At 38.4% G+C, this 23,716-nt stretch overlaps 1 protein-coding gene across 1 annotated transcript in view; it reads left to right on the top strand.

Moving 5' to 3' along the window:
- The window catches only part of PHLPP1 (PH domain and leucine rich repeat protein phosphatase 1), a 217,573-nt gene that overhangs the window by 104,542 nt on the left and 89,315 nt on the right, over positions 1-23,716 (top strand). Inside the window, exon 3 of the mRNA XM_047767008.1 lies at positions 5,619-5,744. Coding sequence (XP_047622964.1) covers positions 5,619-5,744 — 126 coding nt within the window. The remainder of the gene's footprint in view (positions 1-5,618; positions 5,745-23,716) is intronic.

Below are 23,716 nucleotides of genomic sequence, written 5' to 3'. Positions count from 1 at the left end.
CCGTGTAGCAAGTTCATTCTTCATTCATACATTTAAACTAGTCTTTCCTTATGAGGAAGTAGCCCATATCATTTTTTTCTGTCAGTTATTTTTTTTTTTGTCAGTTATGTTACTCTTAAGACTAATAGTTGATCATTAAAAAAAATAGATTTGGCTAGTCTTCAAGGTGTGTGTAGGTCTGTTTCATTCATCAGTTTTGAATCATGGCTTCTTTTGTCTGAGCACTGGAGATTTGGTGATAGTTTATTACTGGAGATCTTGTAATAAACTTGATGGATTATTGAAAACTTGGTCATCATCATTACTTCCATAAGTCATCATTAAGAATGCATATTTAATGTTTGATGCCTTGTTAGGTGAACAATTTCTTTCTTCTCTATGATGTTAGGTATTTGCATAGGCAAATTTAATGTAACTATTCATTAAATATCCTCTGCGGGGAAGTCTCTTTGCTTGGTGTCTTAGAAATACCAGGATGAGTAAGTCACCATCCCTGCCTTTCAGTAGCTTATTAATTCACTATCTGGAGATGAAGGATGGACCACAACAATATCTGCCTTATGAGAGGTGCAGAGAAGTAGTATGGGAGATAAGAGGAAGGAGAGATTACATTTTGTGGGGCTGGGGGGAGGGATGGGGGAATCAGATGATTTTATAATAAAGGAGGTTATCAATTATGGTAGAACTTGAAGAGTGAAAAATCTCTTGACAAAGAAGGAGATGGTCAGAAAGATCGATTGTACTCAGAGAAGCAGAGACAGGAAAGCAGAGGAATGTTCAGATAGGGTCAGAAGATCTAGTTATAATTACCATTTTCATTCAGAGCAAGAGACAAGTTCTGTTTCCCAGGCCTCTTATTGGATGCACTTCTGTCATTGAGTGAATTGAAAGTTAATAGCTTCTTTTTCTCACAGACAGACCTTGTGAAACCTGTTTTGTGCTACACCTTTAAGAGTAATTGAGTACACTGAAAAATTGAGTCTTTTAAAACCTGTTGATAACCAAATTAGGAAAAAGTAATTCACTCTTTGCAATCTTGATTTTTTATTAATGTTTGTTCCTTTTCTCATTGTGTTCTGTTGTTAAAAACTGAGAGTAAATAGAAAGGCTTTCTCCCCCGCCCCCCCCCATAAAAAGACCAAGAAATGAGGTGTGAAATAGATGGGTCATAACCCAGCTGTAATTCCTGTGATAGTCAAATTTGACACACCGTTAGAGCATGATCATTAGTTTACATTTTCAAATGTAGAATTCCAAATATGAAGTTAAATAAAGCTCTATTAAAATTTAATTACTGAATGACATTTAATAAATGATTTTATTCATTGTGCAGTAATTTTAATTTGTCATTTAAACTTTAACATAAAATTTTAGGTAACTTATTTTATTTTTATTTTATTTTATTTATTTATTTTTGATTTTTTTTTTTTTTTAGGGCCACACACACGGTATATGGAAGTTCCCAGGCTAGAGGTCGAATTGGAGCTACAGCTGCTGGCTTACACCACAGCCACAGCAATGCAGGATCTGTGCTGTTTCTGTGACCTACCCCACAGCTTGGGGCAACGCCAGATCCCTGACCCACTGAGCGAGGCCAGGGATCAAACCCACATCCTCATGGATACTAGTCAGATTTGTTTCCGCCGTACCACAATGGAAACTCCTGGCTTATTTTAGTAATACTTTAGTATTTGTTAAGTTATGAAGCATAATAATTTGAGTAACTGTTAGCTTACTACTCAATTTAGGAATTAGAGCACATCGATACCAGTGTTTCTACCTAAATTCTCTTTGTATCTACCCCCTTGCCTCCTTCTACCCCAGAGGAGTCCACTAGCCTAGAACATGTATTAATTTTCTTACTTTTTTAAAATAAATTTCATCATATATGTTTTGCTTGGTTTTGATCTACATAAAAATGGTATTGTCCTGCATGTGATTTTCTGTAATTGAATTTTTTCACTCAATTATCTTTTATAATAAGATTCTGTGTTATATGGTTTTCATTTCTGTATAATGTTCCACTGTATAAATGTTCCAAATTTCCATGATTTCTTAAGTGTTTTTTCTTGTTGATGGACGTATGGGTTGATTCTAGTTTTTGGTTATAAATACTGCTGCTGAGATAGCCTTATTTTGATAGGTTTCCTGGTATAGAAATAGTTTTTCTAGGGCAGTAGTTATCAACTCTTGTTACTGTGCCTGAAGGGGACATTTGATGACATGTGCAAGTGTTTTGATTGTCAAATTATTAGATTGATGTAAGCTAAGTTATGATGTGGTAACAAAACCCCCCAGATCTCAGTGACATATCATAATAGTTATTTCTCATTCACACCATTTGTTCAATGTGGGTTGGTAGAGATTTTTTTTTGCAAATAATTATGTAGAGACCCAGCCTGATAGAGACTCTGCTCTTTTTTATTTTATTATTATTTTTTTATGCCTTACTTTATTATTTATTTATTTATTTATTTATTTTTTGTCTGTTGTCTTTTGAGGGCTGCACCAGAGGCTTATGGAGGTTCCCAGGCAAGGAGTCTAATCAGAGCTGTAGCCGTTGGCCTACACCACAGCTTACAGCAATGCTGGATCCTTAACCCACTGAGCAAGGCCAGGGATGGAACCCACAACCTCATGGTTCCCAGGAAGATTCGTTTCTGCTGCACCACAATGGGAACTCCTCTACTCTACTCTCTTTTAATTATAGTATTTGTATCATGTGGCTTCCTGTGTTGCTGAGGGGAAGAGATAACTGGAGGGTTGTTAACTGGCTCTTGTATATTTGGTAGAAGACAGGACACATGCCACTTCTGCCCATGGCTCATTGGCCAGGACTAGTCAGTCACATGACTATACCTTAATTGCAAAGGTTCTGGGAAAAGTAGATAGTGTGGTTAATACCAGTATCTTTTGCTAGAAAGGGACACTGTTGGCATTCATAGGGCAGGGGCTCAGAGTAAAATGTCATGCAAAGTATTAGACAGTTCTGATAATGTACACAAAGAATTATTCAATCCAAAATTTCTGTAATGACATCCTTGAGAAATACTGCTTTTGGGTACATACTTAGGAGTGTAGTCACTGGGCTACAGGGCATAGATACACATTTACTTTTACAAGATGATATCAAATTGTTTTCCAAGGTTTTTGCAGCATTTTACACTCACATCAGGATACAAGTATTCCCTTTTCTCTAGATCTTTACTGACCTTTATTGAGGTATAATTGACATACAGCATAATGCACATTTTGACAACAATTTGATAACTATATTATGCTCCTGTGAGTATAGTTTGATAGATATACACAGCCATTAAACCATCACACCATCAAGATGGTGATCATAGCACCCTCAAAAATTCCCCTGTGCTCCTTTGTATCTTCTGTCCCCTGTTTTCCACTTACCTCTCTCACTTCCCAAAAAACAGCCTGATTTCTGTCAATATAGATCAGTTTAAATAGCATTTTAAAAAAATTATATTTTCTCTTTGGTATATAGAGATGTGGTTGGTTTCTGAATATGGATTTTAAGTCTAGCTACCTTGCTAAATTTTCTTATTTATTCCATTATAATGTCTCTAGATTCTTCAGAATCTGCTATGTAGCAAATCATCTCATATTCAATCAATGATGATTTCCATTCTTCTGTAATACATTTCTCTGTCTTATTGTAATGGCCAGGATTCTAGTATGGTATGAATAGAAACAGTAGATACTTATCGATCATCTTAGAGTGATATCTCATCATTAATGTTGAAGTTTGCTTTAGCTGTTTGATGAATACCCTTTGTTGGCTTAAGTGAGTTATTTGTGTTCTTGGTTTGCTAAGAGTTTTTATCATGAATGATGAATGGATGTTGAATGGTATCAGATGCTGTTTTTGCAACTGTAGGGATCATATGATTTCTTCTTTAATATGCTAATGTGATTAATGACTTTATAGTTCCAATAATGTTAAATCATCTTTCCTTTCCTGAGGTAAATCCAAAGTGTTCTTGATATATTTTTTTCTGTATTACTGGAATCTGATGGAACATATTTTGTTCAATGTAAGTGTTCATGATTAAGGTTGGCCTATAATTTTCCTTTCTTTGACTGTTGTGATCTGTTTTTGGTTACATGGGCCTCATGGAATAGGTTGGGGTGCTTTTTGTTTTTTGTTTGGTGGATGAGTTTGTAAAAGTTTGGAAGGTATCTGGTTTTTGGAATTTTGGTAAAACTCACCTATAAAACCATATGGGCCTGATATTACCTTGATATTTTTTTAAAAATTCATTCACTTTCTTAAATGGTAATAAGGCTATTTAGGCCTTCTGTTTTGTTTTTTTTTCCTTGACTTAGTGTTGATAAAATATATATTTCTAAAAATTTGCCACAGAATTATTGATAATAGTCTCTTTTTAATCCTTGCTTGATCTGAAGTGTCTCCCTTTTCATTGTTAATATTATTTATATCTGTCTTCAGTTGATATCATTGATCAATATCAATTGATACTCAATTTTGTTAGCCTTTTCAAAGAAACACTATTTTGGTTTGTTAATGTTCTCTGTTATATATTTGTTTTTTTTTCATTTCACTAATTTATGCTTTTTACAATCACCTTCACTCTTTGAGTTCACTTAGTTTTTGTTTTCGATATTTTTCCCTGAGTTTTTGAGATACATCCCAATTAAATTAATTTTCTGCCTACTTTTCTAATATGAGTACTTAAAATCTTAAATTTTCTGTATCTGTTTTTATTGGATTCCATTAATTTCTATATATCGTGGGGTTTTTTTTAATGGTTTAGTTCTAAGAATTTTAAAATTTTGATTATGATTTTTTCAAAACTTAGTTATTATTAACTTTATAAACATATATAGATTTTGAATTGATGTCTTTATTATTGATTTGTGACTTAATTTTATTTTGGTCCCAGGACTTAGTCCGTGTGATACTGATCTTTTCAAAGTTTTACACACTGTGACTTGATTTGTGGTTATTTTTATAAACGAAACATAGGAAACATTAATTCTGTGAGTAAAACTTAGGAGTTTGTGTAATGTCGTGATACTTTATTGTTTGCACTTTTTCTCCCTATGAAGAATTTACTGGGAGTGGAAATTTGATTTGACTACATCACTGCATTATTAGGACTTGAAATTTCTCATAGTAGGGTTTTACTTCAGGTTAATCTCAATTTCACAATAAATTTTTAAAAACTTATTTAAGATGCTTGACGACTTTTTTTTTATAGAAAGGTGTAATTTAGAGTAATACAAAAGTCCCCTAAGTAAAAATCCACCTGAAATAAAAATTCTTAAGTAAAAGTCCTCTCAAGAGGAAGTTAGAACCCCAGGGCCGAATTGTGAGGGTATAGAAAGATAAGAAAGGGAAGGAAGAAGAGAATTTCACTGCTGTGGGGAAATCTAAGATAAAACTCCCCCTTTTTGGTGTCCTTCTAATTCAGATTGGTTGGTCTGAGTTAGGAACTTACGTGTCTTAAGTAATAAGAGGAACACATACAGGAGAGATGCAAATCTGTGCATCTAATCTCTAATCTAAGGTACAGTCAATGAGCTATGTAAATGTTATGCTTTCTGACTTGTTTTTGTCACTCTGTTTGTTTTTATAGGTAGAAGAAGTGAAAAAGCACCAGCACTGCTTAGCCTTTAGCTCCTCTGGACCCCAAAGCCAGACTTACTACATTTGTTTTGATACCTTCACAGAGTATTTAAGGTGGCTTCGACAAGTCTCCAAGGTAAGCACTTAAATAAGAATTTTGTTTTGGGTGACTAAAGGATTGCTTCTGCTTTACAAAATATAGTTACACACTTAATTTTTTTTTCAGATACTGCCAGTAGTAATTTTTGTTTTTTTTAAAAAGTTCATTTGGGCAAAAAGTAGCTTTTTAAAAATTGTGTTGTGCTAGTTAAACTTAAAAAAAGAGAGAGAATTCAGTGAGTATCAGTGGGTAGACTGTCATGTCATGTTATAGAGAAAGAACATAAGGTTGAGACTCTTTCAGGGACTGGCCCAGGGTAGGACAACTACAAAACCACAAAATACCCAGAGAATTGTCACAAATTTCCCCTTTTCCTCTGACTATTTTTTCTTATAATTATGTCTAATTTTGTACCATCTCCCTTTCACCTTCTCACCGTCTGCCTTTTGAATGATTTAATTTCTTTTGTCATTTTAATTATTTTACCGTTTTATGGTCCTCTGATTAAATAAGATCACCATGACCCATGAAACAAAATACCTGTGTGTGTGTTGTGTGTAATGGAAAATAGGATAATGTGATAAATAAGATAAATGCTGATATTTCTGGTGCTGTTTTTACATCACATTTGTAGAATTGTGTACAGTGGGTTAGATGGCAGTACTTTGTGCCTTAGTTTTGGGTGTGTTTATGAAATGATGAAATCTCCCTGGGGTACAGAAGCGTTACAATTAAATTTGCTTTCACATTTTAAAATTTATAATCCAGTTTGTTATCCAAGTTCAGTGTGACTCAGGCTCTACCACGTGATATAATTATTTGTCAAGCGAATGAATAAGGAATAACTTTGTAAAGCAGTTAACAGAAAATTAGAAATTATGTCCAAAAAAATCTTTTAAAAATATTTTCTATTATTTATTTGGCCATGCCTATGGTATGCGGAAGTTCCCGGGCCAGAGATCTAACCTCACCATAGCAGTGACAATGCCAGACCCTTAGCCCACTGAGCCACCAGGGAACTACTAGAAAGTCTTTTTGAAATAGTGGTTGCATTTAAATTATCAGGGAAAAATTCTGAAACTATGTTCTCTGATGATGCCGTACACTTAGGAACATTGTTTTTCTTTCTTTCTTTTTTTTCCCCCCAGGGCTGCAGATGTGGCATACAAAAGTTCCCAGGCTAGGGGTTAAATTGGAGCTGCAGCTGCCAGCCTATGCCACAGCCATGGCAGTGCCAGATTTGAGCTGGATCTGCAACCTGCACCACAGCTCAAGTCAATGCTGGATCCTTAACCCATTGATCAAGGCCAGGGATCGAACCCACATCCTCATGGTTACTATTCAGGTTCATTTCCGCTGAGCCACAACAGGAACTCCTATTGTTTCTCTCTTTAGAGGGGAAGCAATGGACAGAGTTTAGGTCGATGGCACTTAGAAGAATGTCCCAACCTAGTAGGCAAATGGAAGTTCTAAAATGTACAGGACAGCACCCCTGCTAGAGAAAATAGGAAAAATGATACTTCTTCAGACTTGGCATGGAGGATTAATGTGATATTAGAGGCAACCAGTATATTTATCTAGTTTTTTTTTTTATATGTCTAGTTGTTTTAAAAGTACTCCTATGGTTGCAAATATGAGCAGATAAATATTAAATAATATTGTATTTTTAATGTTAAGTGGTTGTATGGACTCAAAGCAGTAAGTCAGTGGCCCACACTCTATTCAGAATAAAATGCCAAACTATGATCAAAGTGTAGTTTAAATTTCTTCGTATATGGAGATGTTGATTTTTTTAAAGTAAACTTTTTGTTTTGGAATAATCTTCTATTTACAGAAGAGTGGCAAAGATAATACAGAGAATTGCCATATACCACTTAACCTGTTTCCCAAGCATCTTGTATTACTATGATATATCTGTCAAAACCAAGAAGCCAATGTTAATACATTACTCTGAACTAAACTCTAGAATTTACTTGGATTTCACTAGCTTTTCCAGAATGTCTTCTTACTGTTCCAGGAACAAATTCAGGGCACCCCAGTGTATTTTGTTGTCATGTCTCCTTTTTCTTCCCTGGTCTCTGACAATTTTCATTCTTTCTGTGTTTTTTGTGGCCTTGACAGTTTGGGGGAAGGTACTGGTCAGGTATTTTATAGATTGTCCTGTATGGAGAAGTTCTGATCTTTCATACCAAATGCTGTGTGATAGCTGCTTTACATTCTTTTTTGGAACAAGTCAGAGTTATAAATAGTTAAACAAACATGGATAAAGATATAAGTGTATGTCAGTTAACAAGCTTACCAATGACACATTGTTTTGATTGAAAGAATCATAACAAAAAGATTAAAGGTATTGACTTTAATAGTTTTGTGTATTAAACATCCACACAATTGATAAGTCACTGTTCTAAAACCAGCAAGCATCTATTAAGTGCTTTCTGTATGTCAGGTATATGTTTTATGCACTGGGATACACAAAGAACAAGTCCAGTTCTCTCTGGATAGGGCTACCTTGGGGAGACAGGCAATAAAAAAGTAAACAGAGAAGGAAGAAAATATCAAGTAACCATCATGCTGTAATACAAGGTCACATGACAGAGAATGGTGGGAGAGGAATAACTCTTAAGAAGGGCACATTTAAATTGATACTTCAGTGAAAGAAGTTATCCTGTTTGAGGATCTGGTGGGAGGAGCTTTCCAGGTCATAGGAGGGAGTGTAAAAGCCCTTAGACTAGAACAGGGGATGTGAGGTTAGAGAAAACAGGGATCTTATGTTATAGGACAGGATAAAGAGTCTGGATTTTGCCACTGGAATAATGACAAGCCATTCAAGAGTCCCCTTCCAGAAAGTTGCATAATCTCAGTTATAGGCTGCTCTGTAGAGAATGGATTGGGGAGGGGAAGAATAGAAGCAAGGTGCCTGACTGTCAAGATGCTCTTGTAGTGTATTCTAGGCAAGAGGTGAGGTGGAAATGAAGAGAAGAGGATAGATGTGTTGGGGGACAGGTTTTGGAGATCAAGTGACAGGTTTACTGATAAATTACTTATAGAGCAGGAGGAAAAGGGAGAAATAAAGACTGACTTTTAGGTTCTTTGAATTACTGAGTAGGATATAGCCTCAGTCAGAAACCATAACACGAATTACTCTATATTTGTGCCTTTAAAACTACGGCAAATATGGTTCTTAACTTCAGAGAGCTTCTGTTCCTAGAGAGACAGCAGAGAAGTGAAGTGCAAGATTATAAAATACCTGTTCAATAGTGTGTGAACAATTTTAATTTCTTTTTTTTTTGTCTTTTTGTCTTTTTAGGGCCACACCCAAGGCATATGGAGGTTCCAGGCTAGGGGTCGAATTGGAGCTGTAGTTACTGGCCTACATCACAGCCACAGCAACATGGAATCTGAGCCGTGTCTGCAACCTATACCACAGCTTATGGCAACGCCGGATCCTTAACCCACTGATCGAGGCCAGGGATTGAACGTGCAACCTCATGGTTACCAGTCAGGTTCATTAACCACTGAGCCACAACGGGAACTCCTAATTGTACTTACTTCTTAGTGCTTATATGAAACATGCAAATAACAGTTTTATACTGGCACATAGTAGGTGTGCGTGTGTGTGTGAAACTGACTAATACAAATTCATAAATTTTTAAAAATTTATAATAATTCCTGCCATCATCACTGATTGGCCAGACAATATTTTTTAAAAAATATTATCCGTTTTTTGTTTTTATTTTATTTTTTTTTGTCTTTTTAGGGCTGAACCTGGGACATATGGAGGTTTCCAGGCTGAAGGTCAAATTGGAGCTACAGCCGCCAGCCTATACCACAGCCACAGCAACTCAGGATCTGAAGCTCATCTGTGACCTACACCACAGCTCATGGCAACACTAGATCCTTAACCCACTGAGCGAGGCCAGGAATCAAACCTGCATCCTCAGGGATACTAGTTAGATTTGTTTCCACTAAGCCCCAAAGGGAATTCCTATTATCCATTTTTTATATTTAAGCATGACACACATACGCGTAGTTTATCTGTGAACAAGGAACCTTCTGCTACTCTTAACAATGACAGCAGCCTTTAAAAGTAAAGTAATTAAGAATGGCAGGCATTAGGGAGAAAAGATTTCTTTCTGAAAATTCAGAGGTAGGGGACAGAAGGCAAATATTTTAGTAAATGCAGATTTGAGATAATAGTATCTGCCCTTTCTCCAATCTTAAAGCCAGGTTCACATTTCAGAATTTTTTAAAAGTTGTTATGGTTACTGTGTTACAGGGGAAATGTGTTGTAAGGGGCTATTAAAGAGGTTTGGTATGAGAGAAGGAATAAGTAAGAAAACTTCCTATTTGGGTTATGAAACCCAAATAAAATATGGCCACACTCTTTGACATTTGTATGTTGAGGTTAATCCTATGACAGTGGTTTTTTTCCTTTAACTCAGCATCCTGGGAGGGTAACTTGGGGCTGCTGGAAAGAGGATGAGAACGCTGTCCATTTTTGATAATGTGTGTATGAGAAATGTGGAGTAGCAAAGCTGAAGGTTACAAGCCACTTCTACTTCCCAGCTTCCCCTTTCCATTGTCGATTCTTCCTCATATGTAGGTCTTAGGAAGTTATACACGAGTCACACTCAGGGTTACTATGGAAACAGTTTCTTTTTCTTTTCTTCTTATTGAGAAACAAAGCATTCACAGAATGGATTGTCTACATCTCGATGTTTAAATGAGGATGCATTTTATTAAGTGTCTGAAAGAAAGGCAAACTAACAACAGAAAGAAATCTGATTTTTTAATGACCATCCCCTCCCCAGTCAGGGTAGGAGGACAAAAAGGACCAAATTCCAATGATTTTTAAATTAAAGTGAATTAGGTAATTAACTTAAAATGAAAATTCTTTATTTTCACTTTATGCTTTTAGATCTTGGCTGAAAGAAAAATGTTAATCTTTGTTCTGATTTGTTTGATTTTGTGAAAATTTATAAAAGGTTGTTAATTAGCTGTGTTCTACCAAGACAGGCTCTTATATACTTACTATTTTTTAATCTTAATCTTAGCATTTAGAATTGCTTGCCAAAATAATACCCAAGGCAGTCCCCTTTAGAGTTTGTAATTTGGGGTGGGTGTTAGTGGTGGATACTGTGGAAGAAATTTCTCCTTTGGGAGGATTACAATATTGATTGTAAAGTCATCCCTAAAATATTCATGGACAGCATACTTTAAAAATTCAGTAAACATCGTATTGCATGCAGTGTAAAAACGGACTCATTTTGCTCAGCATGGGTACTTGTGTCCACCGTATTGTCAGAGTGGTTGGAGAGGCAGTGATAAGGCCAGGGTGGTAGCTGAGAAATCAGGAATTAGAGAAAAGCTTGAGTCAAATAGACGAGTAACATTATAGAAATGCTGACCTGGCTGTCCATCTTTGTGGCCCACTTTTTGGAGTGCATTTTTTTCAGTTGATCCTGTGAATTCGTTTCAAAGCTAGTCTTTCATGTGAATCTTTAGCTGAAGTCATTCTTATTTTTAATATAAAGTCTTAGTCACTTGTGTGACACTGTATTGTCCCATTTTAAAGTCTGTTTCTTTACTTCAAGGAAGATTACAAGGGGATTTAGATCACTGATTTGCTGTTGTGCATGAATGTGTTTTTAACTTTTCATTGTGGAAAATGTCAACTATTCAGAAATAGAGATAATACCTACTACCTATGATCCAGCTTCCATAGGTATCACCTTATGGCCGGTCGTGTTATGTGTATATTTTATACAGCCCAGTGATATAAATTCATGCCTCATAAGGCCACTTAGTTTGTCTACATGTCTCTCTGCAGCAACAGTGGCTGTCACAGTGCTTGTTTCTCCAGCTATCTTTCTGCAGTATTAATCATAATATTGTGATTTAGTATTGTAATCTAGTCCATCCTTTTTTGTTTTCCTCCACATCTATGGCATTTGGAAGTTCCTGTGCCAGGGATTGAATCCGAACCTCAGCTACAGCAACGCCAGGTCCTGTAGTCCACTGGGCCAGGCTGGGGATCGAGCTAGCACCTCTGCAGCAACCCGAGCCACTGCAATAGAATTATTAACCACACTGCCACAGTGAGAGCTCCTTTCTTTTTAATGAAATAAAGTCACTGTGTTGAAGTTTCAGTTGCCGTGATATTCTGATTCACCTTTAATGTGCATAGTAAGCAAGTAGGCAAGTCAGGGCCACATCTCAGACTGAATTAAGGATCACGTGAAATGATGACTAAACATCACCCTTTAAACAAGAATAAGATATGGACAAATCACAGTTGAACTTTTGCTTTCATGTGTTTTTTGTTTGTTTGTTTGTTTGTCTTTTGTCTTTTGTTGTTGTTGTTGCTATTTCTTGGGCCGCTCCCGCGGCATATGGAGGTTCCCAGGCTAGGGGTCCAATCGGAGCTGTAGCCGCCAGCCTACGCCAGAGCTACAGCAACGCAGGATCCGAGCCGCGTCTGCAACCTACACCACAGCTCACGGCAACGCCGGATCGTTAACCCACTGAGCAAGGGCAGGGACCGAACCCGCAACCTCATGGTTCCTAGTCGGATTTGTTAACCACTGCGCCACGACGGGAACTCCTCATGTGTTTTAAAAAAAGTATTTTATGGTCGGATTTTACTCAAAGAACACTTCACTAACCACAGAGTCAACTCATTCTAGTGTAATAGGATTGTTTCTAGCAGGTAGATTTGTGTCACTTGATGTAGTTGCAAGGAACCCTTTAAGATCACTTAGTCATCTTTTACGCATGTTTACACATATTTTGCCTCAATTTAAAGTGTAACTTAGGGAATATGCTGCTTTTCGTCAGCATGATTGGTCAGTTTGCTTTTAGAAATTGTGCTCTAGTTGGTTACATTGGCAGTATAAGGGTAAGAAGCTGTGCTCTCAGTTTTGTTCTGCTAAGGAGTCTAGACTTAAAAGGACTTTTTTGGAAACCCTCCCTTTTAAACCCGGTATAAAATTTTATACCCATTCTTTAGATAAAGAATCAAGGGCCATGATAGTCAAACAGGTCTATGATAGAATTTGAAGTAGAATTGAGGGTCTGAGTGACATGAATTTTAGTTTATAAAATGTCACCCCCTTCCAAGAAAATTGCTCTTATACTAATTTTGTAGTGAAGCTATGAGAAAAGTTTGAAAACTCAGTATATGAGGTAGATTGGTATAGGATTCTTTAAGGAGGTAATGAGCAAGCTGAGTCTTGAAGGATGAATAGGAGTTCACCACGAAGACAAGAGGGAAAAGGGCATTTCAAGGAGAGGTCAAATACCTACAAAGGTACAGCTGTGTAAAATGTAAAAATATGGTCACATCACGGATGTCTGAGCAGTGTGAAAAAGGAAAAAAATGGAAAATAGATAAAGTAAAAAAGTGCTGCCCATCTCAGTTGTTTCCTGAGAGTTCCATTTTATTTTCTTGGGAAAATTTGACTGCAGGTTATCAGATATTATAACTAACTTTCCAGTATAATGATTTGTTACCTAAAAATTCATTATTAAGGAATCTTTCCTTGAGATCTAAATAGCAGTTTATGAAATTAGGAATCTTAGAAGATCTGCTTTGAATTTAAACTGAAGATAAAGAATTGGATTACCTCCTAATTTTATTTTTGTTAATACGTGACACTGTGATTAAGTTAGTGAAAATATTAAAATAATCTATTTGCCATTATAATTATGCCTCATCTTATTTCTACATTGCTAATCCCTTCTGTTCTTTTTTTTCCCGTGGTTACTATTGGTTCTGAAATCTTGGTTAATATATTCCTGAAGAAGGGGTTTTTCCTTCATTCTAAGTCATTTCTGTTTAAAACTATTTCATTTTATTTTCTTCCAAGTTGTTCCATCCATGTTTATCCAAATGAAAGTTACCTGGTTTGCTGACGGTATCCTAACAGAGCGGAGTGCTTTGTGCAACAGTGCTGACTCTTGTGCTTAGTGTGTTAATGACTCATCCTACGTGTTTCCATCTTCCCATCTTCCCTCCCCTATCGTCCCCCCCTTCTTTCAACAGCTCTTTTGTTGGGGGGAGGGGGGTAATGAGGGAGGAATGAGAGCATACTTATCCCACCCTTTCTTTGTCCTAGGCCTTTTCCCAGGCTCCACTTCTAGCATCAGGACTTCAGCAAGTGGAAAAAATGTTCCTCATGTGTATTTTATCTGTATGTTGTTATCTTTAATAAAGTACATTTTAGGTTCCAAGGGAGGCACTTACAGCTATGTTTTAAAGTTACAGTGTGTTAATTTAAGACTGAGAAGTGCCTTCTTTTGTTGCCAAAAAGGTAATATTCCTTGTAGTTTTCTGTAATAATTGCCTTAACAATTATTGGGCTTTTTCTTTAAAAGTGTTCTTTAACCATAAATTCTAGTTGTCATCAAGTGGCTCTTAGTTGAGAGACTTAGAATTTAAGATTTGAGAAGGACCTTGTGGACTCCCAGACTTACTTCCCTCCTAAGTATGGCCTGTAGCCTCTCAGACACCTGTAGCGTCTAACAAGGCAGTTCTTCCTTAGAGGTGAACTGGCCTTTTTTTTCCTAAAGCTTTGACTCACTGATCCTAGTTTTGGTCTCTGGTTTAACACAAGATAATGATCCTCCCTCTCCTATTTGATAACCTCCAACTGTTGAAGTTTCTGTGATATCCATGCCCTCCTCCAGCCCTTAAACAGTCTCCTTTCAGGTGAAGCATCTCTGGTAATCACAACAATTCCCTCCTCCCTTGGTTCTCAGATCCTTTCTCTAGCTTTTCCTCTGGGTGCTCTGCAGTTTTTTGATATATTTGCAGATACCATCTGAAGAGCAAGTGTGTGTGATCCTTGTTTTCCTTGCTTTAAACATTGTGTCCAAAGTGAGTTAGTCATTCATTCACGGGTCAAGACCAAAATCAAAACTCTTTGTTCCCCCCTCCAAATTGTTAATAGATATATTGTGTTAATAATAAAATCATTTAGCCTACTTAGTTGATGCAGTAATGGCAACAAGTAATAATAACTAACATTTTGGTAACTTTTCTACATATCAAGCACTATTCTAGATGCTTTAAAGTATCCTTGTGAGGTAGGTGCTCATAACATTCTGTGAGTCTGGGCTTTACGACAAGAGGAAACATCCTTTGAGGAGATAGTGTCATCTGCATTTTGCAGATGAGGGGACTGAAGTATAAAGTACTGAGCACTGCTTTGTATAGGGAGTTCTACTGCCTTGCTCTTTTTCTTTTCTTTTTGTTCCCCCCCCCCCAATTGTGCTTCCAGTATTTTACAGTAGCCTGAACATACAAAGCAAAGATTCAAATAACTGTGAGATTTACTGAAAACATCAAAGGGAAGTACTTCCCATACACAGTTGTTGGTAGGATTCAGGCAGCTCAGCAGTAGAATAAAAGGTGGTTTACCAAGCGGAGTATTGAGTGGGGTGTGTGGGTAGGGACACTCAAACGTAGTCACTACACTGATCATTGATCTTCTTACACGATGACCAAGAGGCATTTAGGAAATCCGAGATGCTTCTCAGTCACCCAAGGTATACTTAGGGAACTTGCTGTGGTCTAATTCTTCAAAAATTGGTTCAGTATTGCTCAATTAGGAATTTAGTATGTATGATTAACCAGATCTCTACATTTGGTCATATTATATTTTGAAGCTAACTCATTTTAATCTGAGTGTTTAAACCAACATAAAAATATATAATATCCTTAAGCAATGACGTCTTACTGTACAGCACAGGGAACTATGTCCAATCTCTTGGGTTAGAACATGATGGAAGATAGTATAAAAAAAGAGAATGTACATATAGGTATGACTGGGTCACTTTGCTGTATAAAAGAAATTGAAGGCACTTTGTAAATCAACTATACTTTAATAAAAAAATATATCTATGTATGATATCCTTAAGAGTGTGGTTTCCATGATACACTTACTTACCTTGGAAGACCCCGATATTTGTAAACCAGAGTATTGGATTATCTAGAACTACCCTAAAGAGTTAAATTCTTCTACCTACTAGTTTGTTTCATAATTTTAAGTAAGGAATAGTGGAATAATTGAAAAAATATCAGTGAGTGCTCTGTTAAACATCTTAGGCCTTATATGTTAGACTAGAACTTAAACATCCAGATATTTGTATCATTTGTATTTTGAATAGGAAACGAGTAGCTTATTTCTAATAGAGAATCATTTAATTGTGCATTTATTTTTTTTGTATTCTTTTTTTTTTAGGGCTTCATCCACGGCATATGGAGGTTGCCAGGCTAGGGGTCGAATCGGAGCTACAGCTGCCAGCCTACACCACAGCCACAGCAAGGCCAGTTCCAAGCCCCATTTGTGACTTACACCACAGCTGAGAGCAACACCAGATCCTTAACCTGCTGAACGAATGCAAGGATCGACCCTGCAACCTCATGGTTCTTAGTCGGAGTCTTTTCTGCTGCACCATGATGGGAACTCCTATTTCTATTCTAATAGAAAGCTAGAATGTAAGTTTTTTTTTTTTTTTTGTGGTTAGCAGTCTTTTCCCTTCTCCTTTGTTGAGGAGATGCCCCCTTGAGGGAATGTGGCCGTGATGAAGCTCAGAGACGCTCACATTCTAAAGACTTTGTTTACACATATTCTGCCAATAAGGAAGTAAAGAAGGAACTCTGAGTTCAGATTTGATCTCCATCCAAGCTTAAGTCTATTTTTCTGTTGTTACTGAGAAACACAATGGGGTTTATGTGTGTGGAAGGGAGATAACTGTTAGAGTGACATGGTTAGTGATGCTGGAAGGCCATTGTACCATCTCTGAGCCTCTCACAGTTGCTTATGACTCAGAGAGAGTGAGGCGCCAGGTCTGCATTTCTAGTTTAGGTGGTACGGCGAGCTCGCTGGGCAGATCCTGCAGCTCTCCCTGCTTTCAGTGGTGGTGTGCAAGTCTCTGCACAAGCACCTGGGAATACCTGTCCACCCTGTTGAGTGAGGGGCCCATTGGTGCTATAACAGCACAGGGGCGCTCAGGTTTCTGTTCTCTGCTCTGTGTGTTCCCACTGCACCATTGCACAGACATTGTTGAATCACATTTGTTTAGGTGTTCATGCTTCAGAGGATCAGTTTTTTGAAGATGAAGTTTGTATCTCTCTAATACCAAGCACAGTGTCTGTTTCATAAAGGCAGATGGTAAATATTTGTTGAAAGACGCACTCATCCCTTCTGTTTACCTGGCACAGAGGTCCGAATACCTTGGAGGAACTTGTAGTATAACCTTTTCAGTATTGTTTCTTCTTTATTGTCATAGCCTGGTGTTTTTATAGTGAGCTGCATGTTTTATTTATTTGTTTGTTTATCTGTTAATCAGACATCTAATTCTTCCCTTTTTTCTCTTTCCTTCTCTCTCATCCTCCCCCTCTGCCTTCCTTCTTTCCTTTTCCAGCCTGCAGCTCTCTCCATATTCGTAATCTTTGGTCCTTTAACTGTATTTTAACTGGGGGACCTATGGTCTTAATAAGTCTAATCTTAAAATCATAGTCCCCTCCCCTCCTTGAATACTTTTGTCCTCGGAGAGTTCCATCTCTCATTCATCTCTCCAGATCTTGTCTTTGTTGATTTGATTACCTCTGGTAATTTAGAATAGTATGTAAATTTGTGTATTTTACTTTTTGGGGTTTTATTTATTTATTTATTTATTTCATTTTAAAGCCATACCTGAGGCATATGGAAGTTCCCAGGCTAGGGGTCAAATCGGAGCTACAGCTGCCAGCCTATGCCACAGCCATGGCAATACCAGATCTGGGCTGCATCTGTGACCCATGCCATAGCTTGTTGCAACAGTGTATCCTTAATCCCCTGAGCAAGGCCAGGGATCAAATCTGCATCCTCACAGAGACAATGGTCTGTGTTGGGTTCTAACTTGCTGAACCACAACAGGAACTCCACTTCTTGGGTTTTTAAATTTTTCATATCGTTTACTCATTTAAGGCAAAGAAATGATACTACAATGCCAGAATTCCTGGTAGAATTTACTAAATCCATAATTGGCAGTATCATAATGCCCCCATTAGAACATTATTAATGCATGTATTGTAATTAATTGTATAGGAAGGTCTTCCGCATCTGCTGTTAAACAGATTTTACAAAATGGTAATTAATACAGGATCAAGAAATTACATATCTTTGTGAAAAGGTCTGGGGTCAAGTTAAGGCATTTCCTGTATTTGTAGAATTTTTTTTTAAAGAAATGATTGCATATTATGGAGCAGTAACAATTAAATTTCATAAATAAAATTTATAAAAACTAGAAATTTTGTTTGATATTAAGTATTGTAAAATTTTATTGATGAGGATGACATTGAAAATAGGTGAAGTTGTTAGAGTGCTTAGCTAATAAAGATGAATAAACTCTATTATAAATTTATATTCTCATACTTCATGCCTTCCCAAAGCATTTTTGGGGAGTGAGGATTAAAGCTAAGTCGGTTGAGGTTATGATATTTTACAGAAGTTTAGTAAACTCCCCAGAGACTATCCCTGTAGCCAGGACATAATTTCCCAAGCCACTAAAAGACTAGGCCAGAGCAATCAATGACTCATAATGTCAGTTTCCAGCAATATTTTACTTTGCACAAGCAGAATTATTTATGCTATTTCAGCTGCTTTGACCAAGCCTTTCAGAGTCATTTTGTTTAATTTTGAGCCTGCTTTGCACATAATAAGGATAAATACCACTTTACTGAAGTATCATGGGGACAGAAAAATCACGATTGTTATTCTGAACTTTCCCTTGCTTATAAAAGATAATTGTCCACTAAGTGAACATCAAGAATAGTGTGAGTAATACAGAGTGCAGTCCTATTGCAAGGGAAGATGATAATTTCAAAAGCATGGAGGGGATAGGTCAGGACTAGGATAGATATATTGGTTTAGACATGTAGCCCAGCTAGACTAGCAGAGACGTTATTGGCCTAACAGTTGGCAAAGAAACGACTGAGGAAAGTGTTGAGCTGAGTAAGATGTTAGAAATGTGTAGAAGCCTATTAGGTAATCTGGAAGGTTTGTTGTTCATGTTATCATTTGTATAGTTAATCTGCAGTGTTCTTTGGGAGAAATATTTTGAGGGCCAAATGAGCTTTTTGTTCACATGTGTTTACAAGTCATTCGGTAAAGAAGACAACCTGAGCCAGAGTTTGGGATTCCTGTTCATTTTTAGTCCATCTCCCAGAGTATGCAGGTTCATAGCGGGGGGCAGGTATCCCATTTGATTTACTAACTCTACATTATTAGCCTAAATCTTTTTCTTTTTTTGTTGTTAATACAAACAAGCACTGAATTCCCAAGCCACAGTGACTTGAACTGGTCTTTTAAAACTTGATTCCATTCCTGTGTGGTTCATCAATGGTCTGTGACTACATAAACAGCGTAATGTTCTGCCTTCATCTGGCTGAGCTTTATCTGTGTGACTTCTTCAAGTCAGCAAGAGCAGTGGCCTGCACTGGGATCCTTGGTTATAGGTGTGTATTGCTTGTAGCTGTGGATGTCAGTGTGGCTTGCAGAGACTCCTTGTTTCTTGAAAATGAGGGAGGTGTTTTTTCAGCAGCAGCAGAACAGAAGCTATGTGAGACAGGAGTGGGCTGAGCCCATGGTGTCAAGGAATGGTGCCCCTGGTGTCTCACCCCTTCCCTGAGGTCTATATGTGGTTTTGGCAGATGATCTCCTCTGCTGCTCTCCAGGAGGGCTCCCACCCATCATTGCCCTATCTTCATTCTGAGACAAGATGATGTCACATTGTCTTTTCTCTGAGCTGGGGGATATGTTTTTATCCAATTGTGGCAGTTAGAGGAACCTCTCTGCAGATAGGACCTGAACTGTGTTCCAGCCCTGACTTGATGGCAGAGTCTCTGATTCACACTCTGCTGCTGCTTTCACCATGTGACCTTGGGCACACCCTTTGACTTGGTTTAACCTTTCTCTTTGAAATGGAGCTAGGTCCTTACTATGCTAAGTTGTTGTGAAGATTAAACTTAATATTATGTCTAAAAAAGAATGCCTGTCACCCCCTAAGAGTGCAAAACACTCCCTAAATGTTAGTGGCTCTTGTTGTCATTACTACTAGGGGGAAAAAAGCTACAATAAAAAGGTCACTTGCTCTCAGGTGTATATAGGTGGCTTTCTGACTTTTTTTTTTTTTTGTCTTTTTGCCTTTTCGAGGGCCACTTCCCGAGGCATATGGAGGTTCCCAGGCTAGGGGTCCAATCGGAGCTGTAGTCACTGGCCTACACCAGAGCCACAGCAACATGGGATCCGAGCTGTGTCTGCACCCCACACCCCATCTCACAGCAACGCCGGATCCTTAACCCATTGAGCAAGGCCAGGGATTGAACCCGCAACCTCATGGTTCCTAGTCAGATTCGTTATCCACTATTCGTTCCCAATAAGTCAGGGAACTCCTGACTTATTTTTATTTCTTATGTTGTAAAGGATCTTAGTTTTAACAAGTGTGATGTAGATAGGTCATAGCCTCTGTGGGTAGTTTTTTCATTTGGAGGTTGAGCAGAATCTCTTGTGGTGGCCATGCCCTTATGGGCTCTGTCCGATCCAGGGGAAGCACTTAAATCTCCCCTTTGTTGCAGGGCTTGGGACTGGGCAGAGGTGCAACCCGTGGTAGCTCTGCTGGTCACCGTGGCTGCTCCCTGCCCCACTGCCTTCACGACACGTTTAATTTCTGTTCTTGCTCTCCCTGTTCCCCACAGACTGCGCTTGCGAGCTGAGCTGCGGCTTTGTTACTCTGCTCTCCTCCCCCTTGTTTCCAGCAGGAACAGCTTGCGGTCCAGAATGAGGAAAGGAATCAAATACGACTTGACATTTAATCATTATCTTTTAGTTGTCCAAAGAGAGTATTTAGTGTGATGCTCAGCTGAAGTGGAATTTGTCCTCTACAAAGCTGTCTCCACGTGAAGGAACACACCAGATGGGTTGGATGCAAACTGTGAAGGAAGGATTAGACAGCAGTCCAGTGGTCGTTCTTCCAGCACATACTTCTTGAGGGTCATACCAAGTGCTGAGCACAGGGCACATTGTAAACAAAATAGGCACAAATCCCTTCCTTCATGAGCTTATGGTCAGAGACAGGCTCTTCTTAGAAACCTTCCCACACTGCCCATTTTGCCACATGAGAAGGCAGTGCAGGGTCTGCTGCCTGCTGTACCCCCTTAGCTTCCTGACCTCATCGCTGTCACTCTCCCCTATTTTACTGCTTCATGCTGCTCTTTGAACCTACCAGGCACACTCTTTTTAGGTCCTTTACACTGGGCTACTTCCTCTGCCTGGAGTGTTCTTCTAGATAAATCCTTTCAGCTGATTTCCTCATGTCCTTCTTGTCTAAATGGCATCTTTTAGGTGAGGTGTATCCTGACCAACCTATTTAAATTACAGCCTGCAACCTTCCCAGCAATCCTGACCTCTTTTTCCTTTCTCTGTTTCTTTCCATTATAGTTGCCAAATTTTAACATATAATTTACTTTTTTTTTTTTTTGGCCTTTGCTAGGGCTGCACACATAGCATATGGAGGTTTCCAGGCTAGGGGTCTTATCAGAGCTGTTACTGTTGACATACGTCAGAGCCATAGCTGCAGCCATGCCAGATCCGAGCCGCGTCTGTGACCTACACCACAGCTCACGGCAATGCCAGATCCTTAACCCACTGAGCGAGGCTAGGGACCGAACTTGCAACCTCATGGTTCCTAGTCAGATTCGTTAACCACTGAAGCATGACGGGAACTCCATAATTTACTTATCTGTAAGATAAGTTTAATGGGGGGGGTCTTTTTATTGTTTACCTAAGTATGTTAAGTGCTTACCTAGATCAGTAATAGGCATGTAGTGGATATTCAATAAATGTGTTGAATGAGGAGTTCCCATTGTGGCTCAGCAGTTAATGAATCTAACATCCATGAGGATGCAGGTTTGATCCCTTGCTAAGCGGGTTAAGAATCTGGTGATGCCATGAGTTGTGGTGTAGGTTGCAGATGTGGCTTGGATCCTGTGTTGCTGTGGCTGTGGTGTAGGCCAACAGCTACAGCTCCAATTTGACTCCTAGCCTGGGAACCTCCATATGCTGCAGGTGCGGCCCTAAAAAGACAAAAAAAAGGTGTTGCATCAATGAAAATGAAAAGTACTTTGGAAAAAATTAAGAAGGGTGGCTGTTGTAACAAATTAACAAAACCTTGATGGCTTAAGACAGTAGAAATTTATTCTCTCACAGCCAGGAGGCCATAAGTCCAAAATCAAGATGTCATCAGGACCAAGCTCCTTTTGAAGGCTGTAGGGTAGAATCAGTTCCTTGCCTCCTCCAGCTTCTGGTGGCTACAAATATCTTCTAGCTTTGCCTCTCTTCTCTCCCCAAACCCCATCTGCAAGTCTCTTACGAAGATGCATGCAGTTATATTTAGGGCCCTTCCGAATAATCCAGGATAAGCACCTCCTCTCAAGATCCTTCAACACATCTTTTGTCACATAATATGATATTCACTCTTTCGCCATATGAAATAATCTTCACAGATTCTGGGGATTAGGATGTGACTTACCTTTGGGGGGCCAATGTTTAGCCCATGGTAAAGCGTTAGGGGATCCTGCAGTTACCAGGGGAAGAATCGTCCCTGGTGTACCATCCTAGAGCACTTGAATGCCAGGAAAGCCAGAATACTGCTCTCATTCATTCCCTCCCCCCCTTTTGACTGAAATTATTTTTGAGATTACATTTTTTTTCCAAATTAAACGCACACGCAGAAGAGGACAAAGGATAACATTACAACGTCCATGTACTGGCCTCCCCAGTTCATATCTTCCATTATTTTAAGTAAATAAACATTGCAGATTACCCCCCCTTATGGAGTGGCAGTCACTATCATTAATTTGGCAAATGACCAATGTATAGTTTGTAGCTTTATTGCACATATAAATATTTGTGTGTAATATGTGGAGTTGTTGTGTGTGTCTTTTATAAATGGCATTATACTGTTATAACATTTTGCAGCCTGCTTTTTTATCAATCCAGGTTGATACATACAAATTGAGTTATGTCATTTTAACTGCAACTCCGAGTGGCAAGTTCTCTCTCCTGATTTCAGAACGTATGTCTCAGAGAAGAGCTTTGATTAGCCTAGCTTGGGCCATGTGCCAGTACCTACTGGATCAATTTGTGGGTTCAGCAATGGGGCTCTGATTGCTCAAGCTGGAAATACATGCCTACCCCTGTAGCTAGGGGGGTCAGCATTCTCACGTAGCGTATTAATTCCCCTCTCCTTCTCCTGAGTATACTCGTTCAAGGTAGAGACAGTGTCTGTCTTGCTGTATTACTACTCAGGAAGTGGAAGGTCTGACACACCATTACGTCTTCACCACACATTTTTGCATGAATGATTCCACCAAGTATAACTTTCAACCTCACTTCCCATGGATGGGTTCCTGCCAGGGAATCTAGTGTGCCTGTTTGCACCTGCCTTTCAGGCCCATTAAATTCTGGCGTTTTTCACATCTTTTTGTTTGTGTGGGTGATTTGGCCCTGTTTGGGATTTTCTTTTTCTTATTTTAATAGTGAAAATTCAAGGAAAGATTAAATTGCTGAATTGCAAACTCAGACTCTTTGTAAAATCTTTTCAAGTGAGTCCTGCCAGGCCTTTTTCAATCCTACTGTCCCCTTAGCTTTTATGTGTGCACAGCAATTTCTTTTTAACTTCAAACATGTGATCAGCAGAATGGTTTTATGCAAATTTACTTTTGAATACCTATTTTTATCATCAGGAGTCTATGGATTCCAATGAATGTAAGAAGTACTGGAAGTAGTAGTAGCAATCATATATGATAATAGCAGCCACCACTCATTGAGTGCTTTTTCTGAGCCAGGCATGTTAGATGTAGGTGTCATCTTTGTGCCCATTTTGCAGGTGAGAAAACAGAACTTGGAGAGCTCAAGTTCTTGCAGCTCCTGGGTGGTGGAGCTGGGATTCGAATTCACACA

The sequence above is a fragment of the Phacochoerus africanus genome, chromosome 2 (genome assembly GCF_016906955.1).
Source record: "Phacochoerus africanus isolate WHEZ1 chromosome 2, ROS_Pafr_v1, whole genome shotgun sequence".
NCBI classification, from domain to species: domain Eukaryota; kingdom Metazoa; phylum Chordata; class Mammalia; order Artiodactyla; family Suidae; genus Phacochoerus; species Phacochoerus africanus.
The sequence above is the reverse complement of the archived record's forward strand: the minus strand, read 5'-3'. Positions and strand labels throughout refer to the sequence as shown.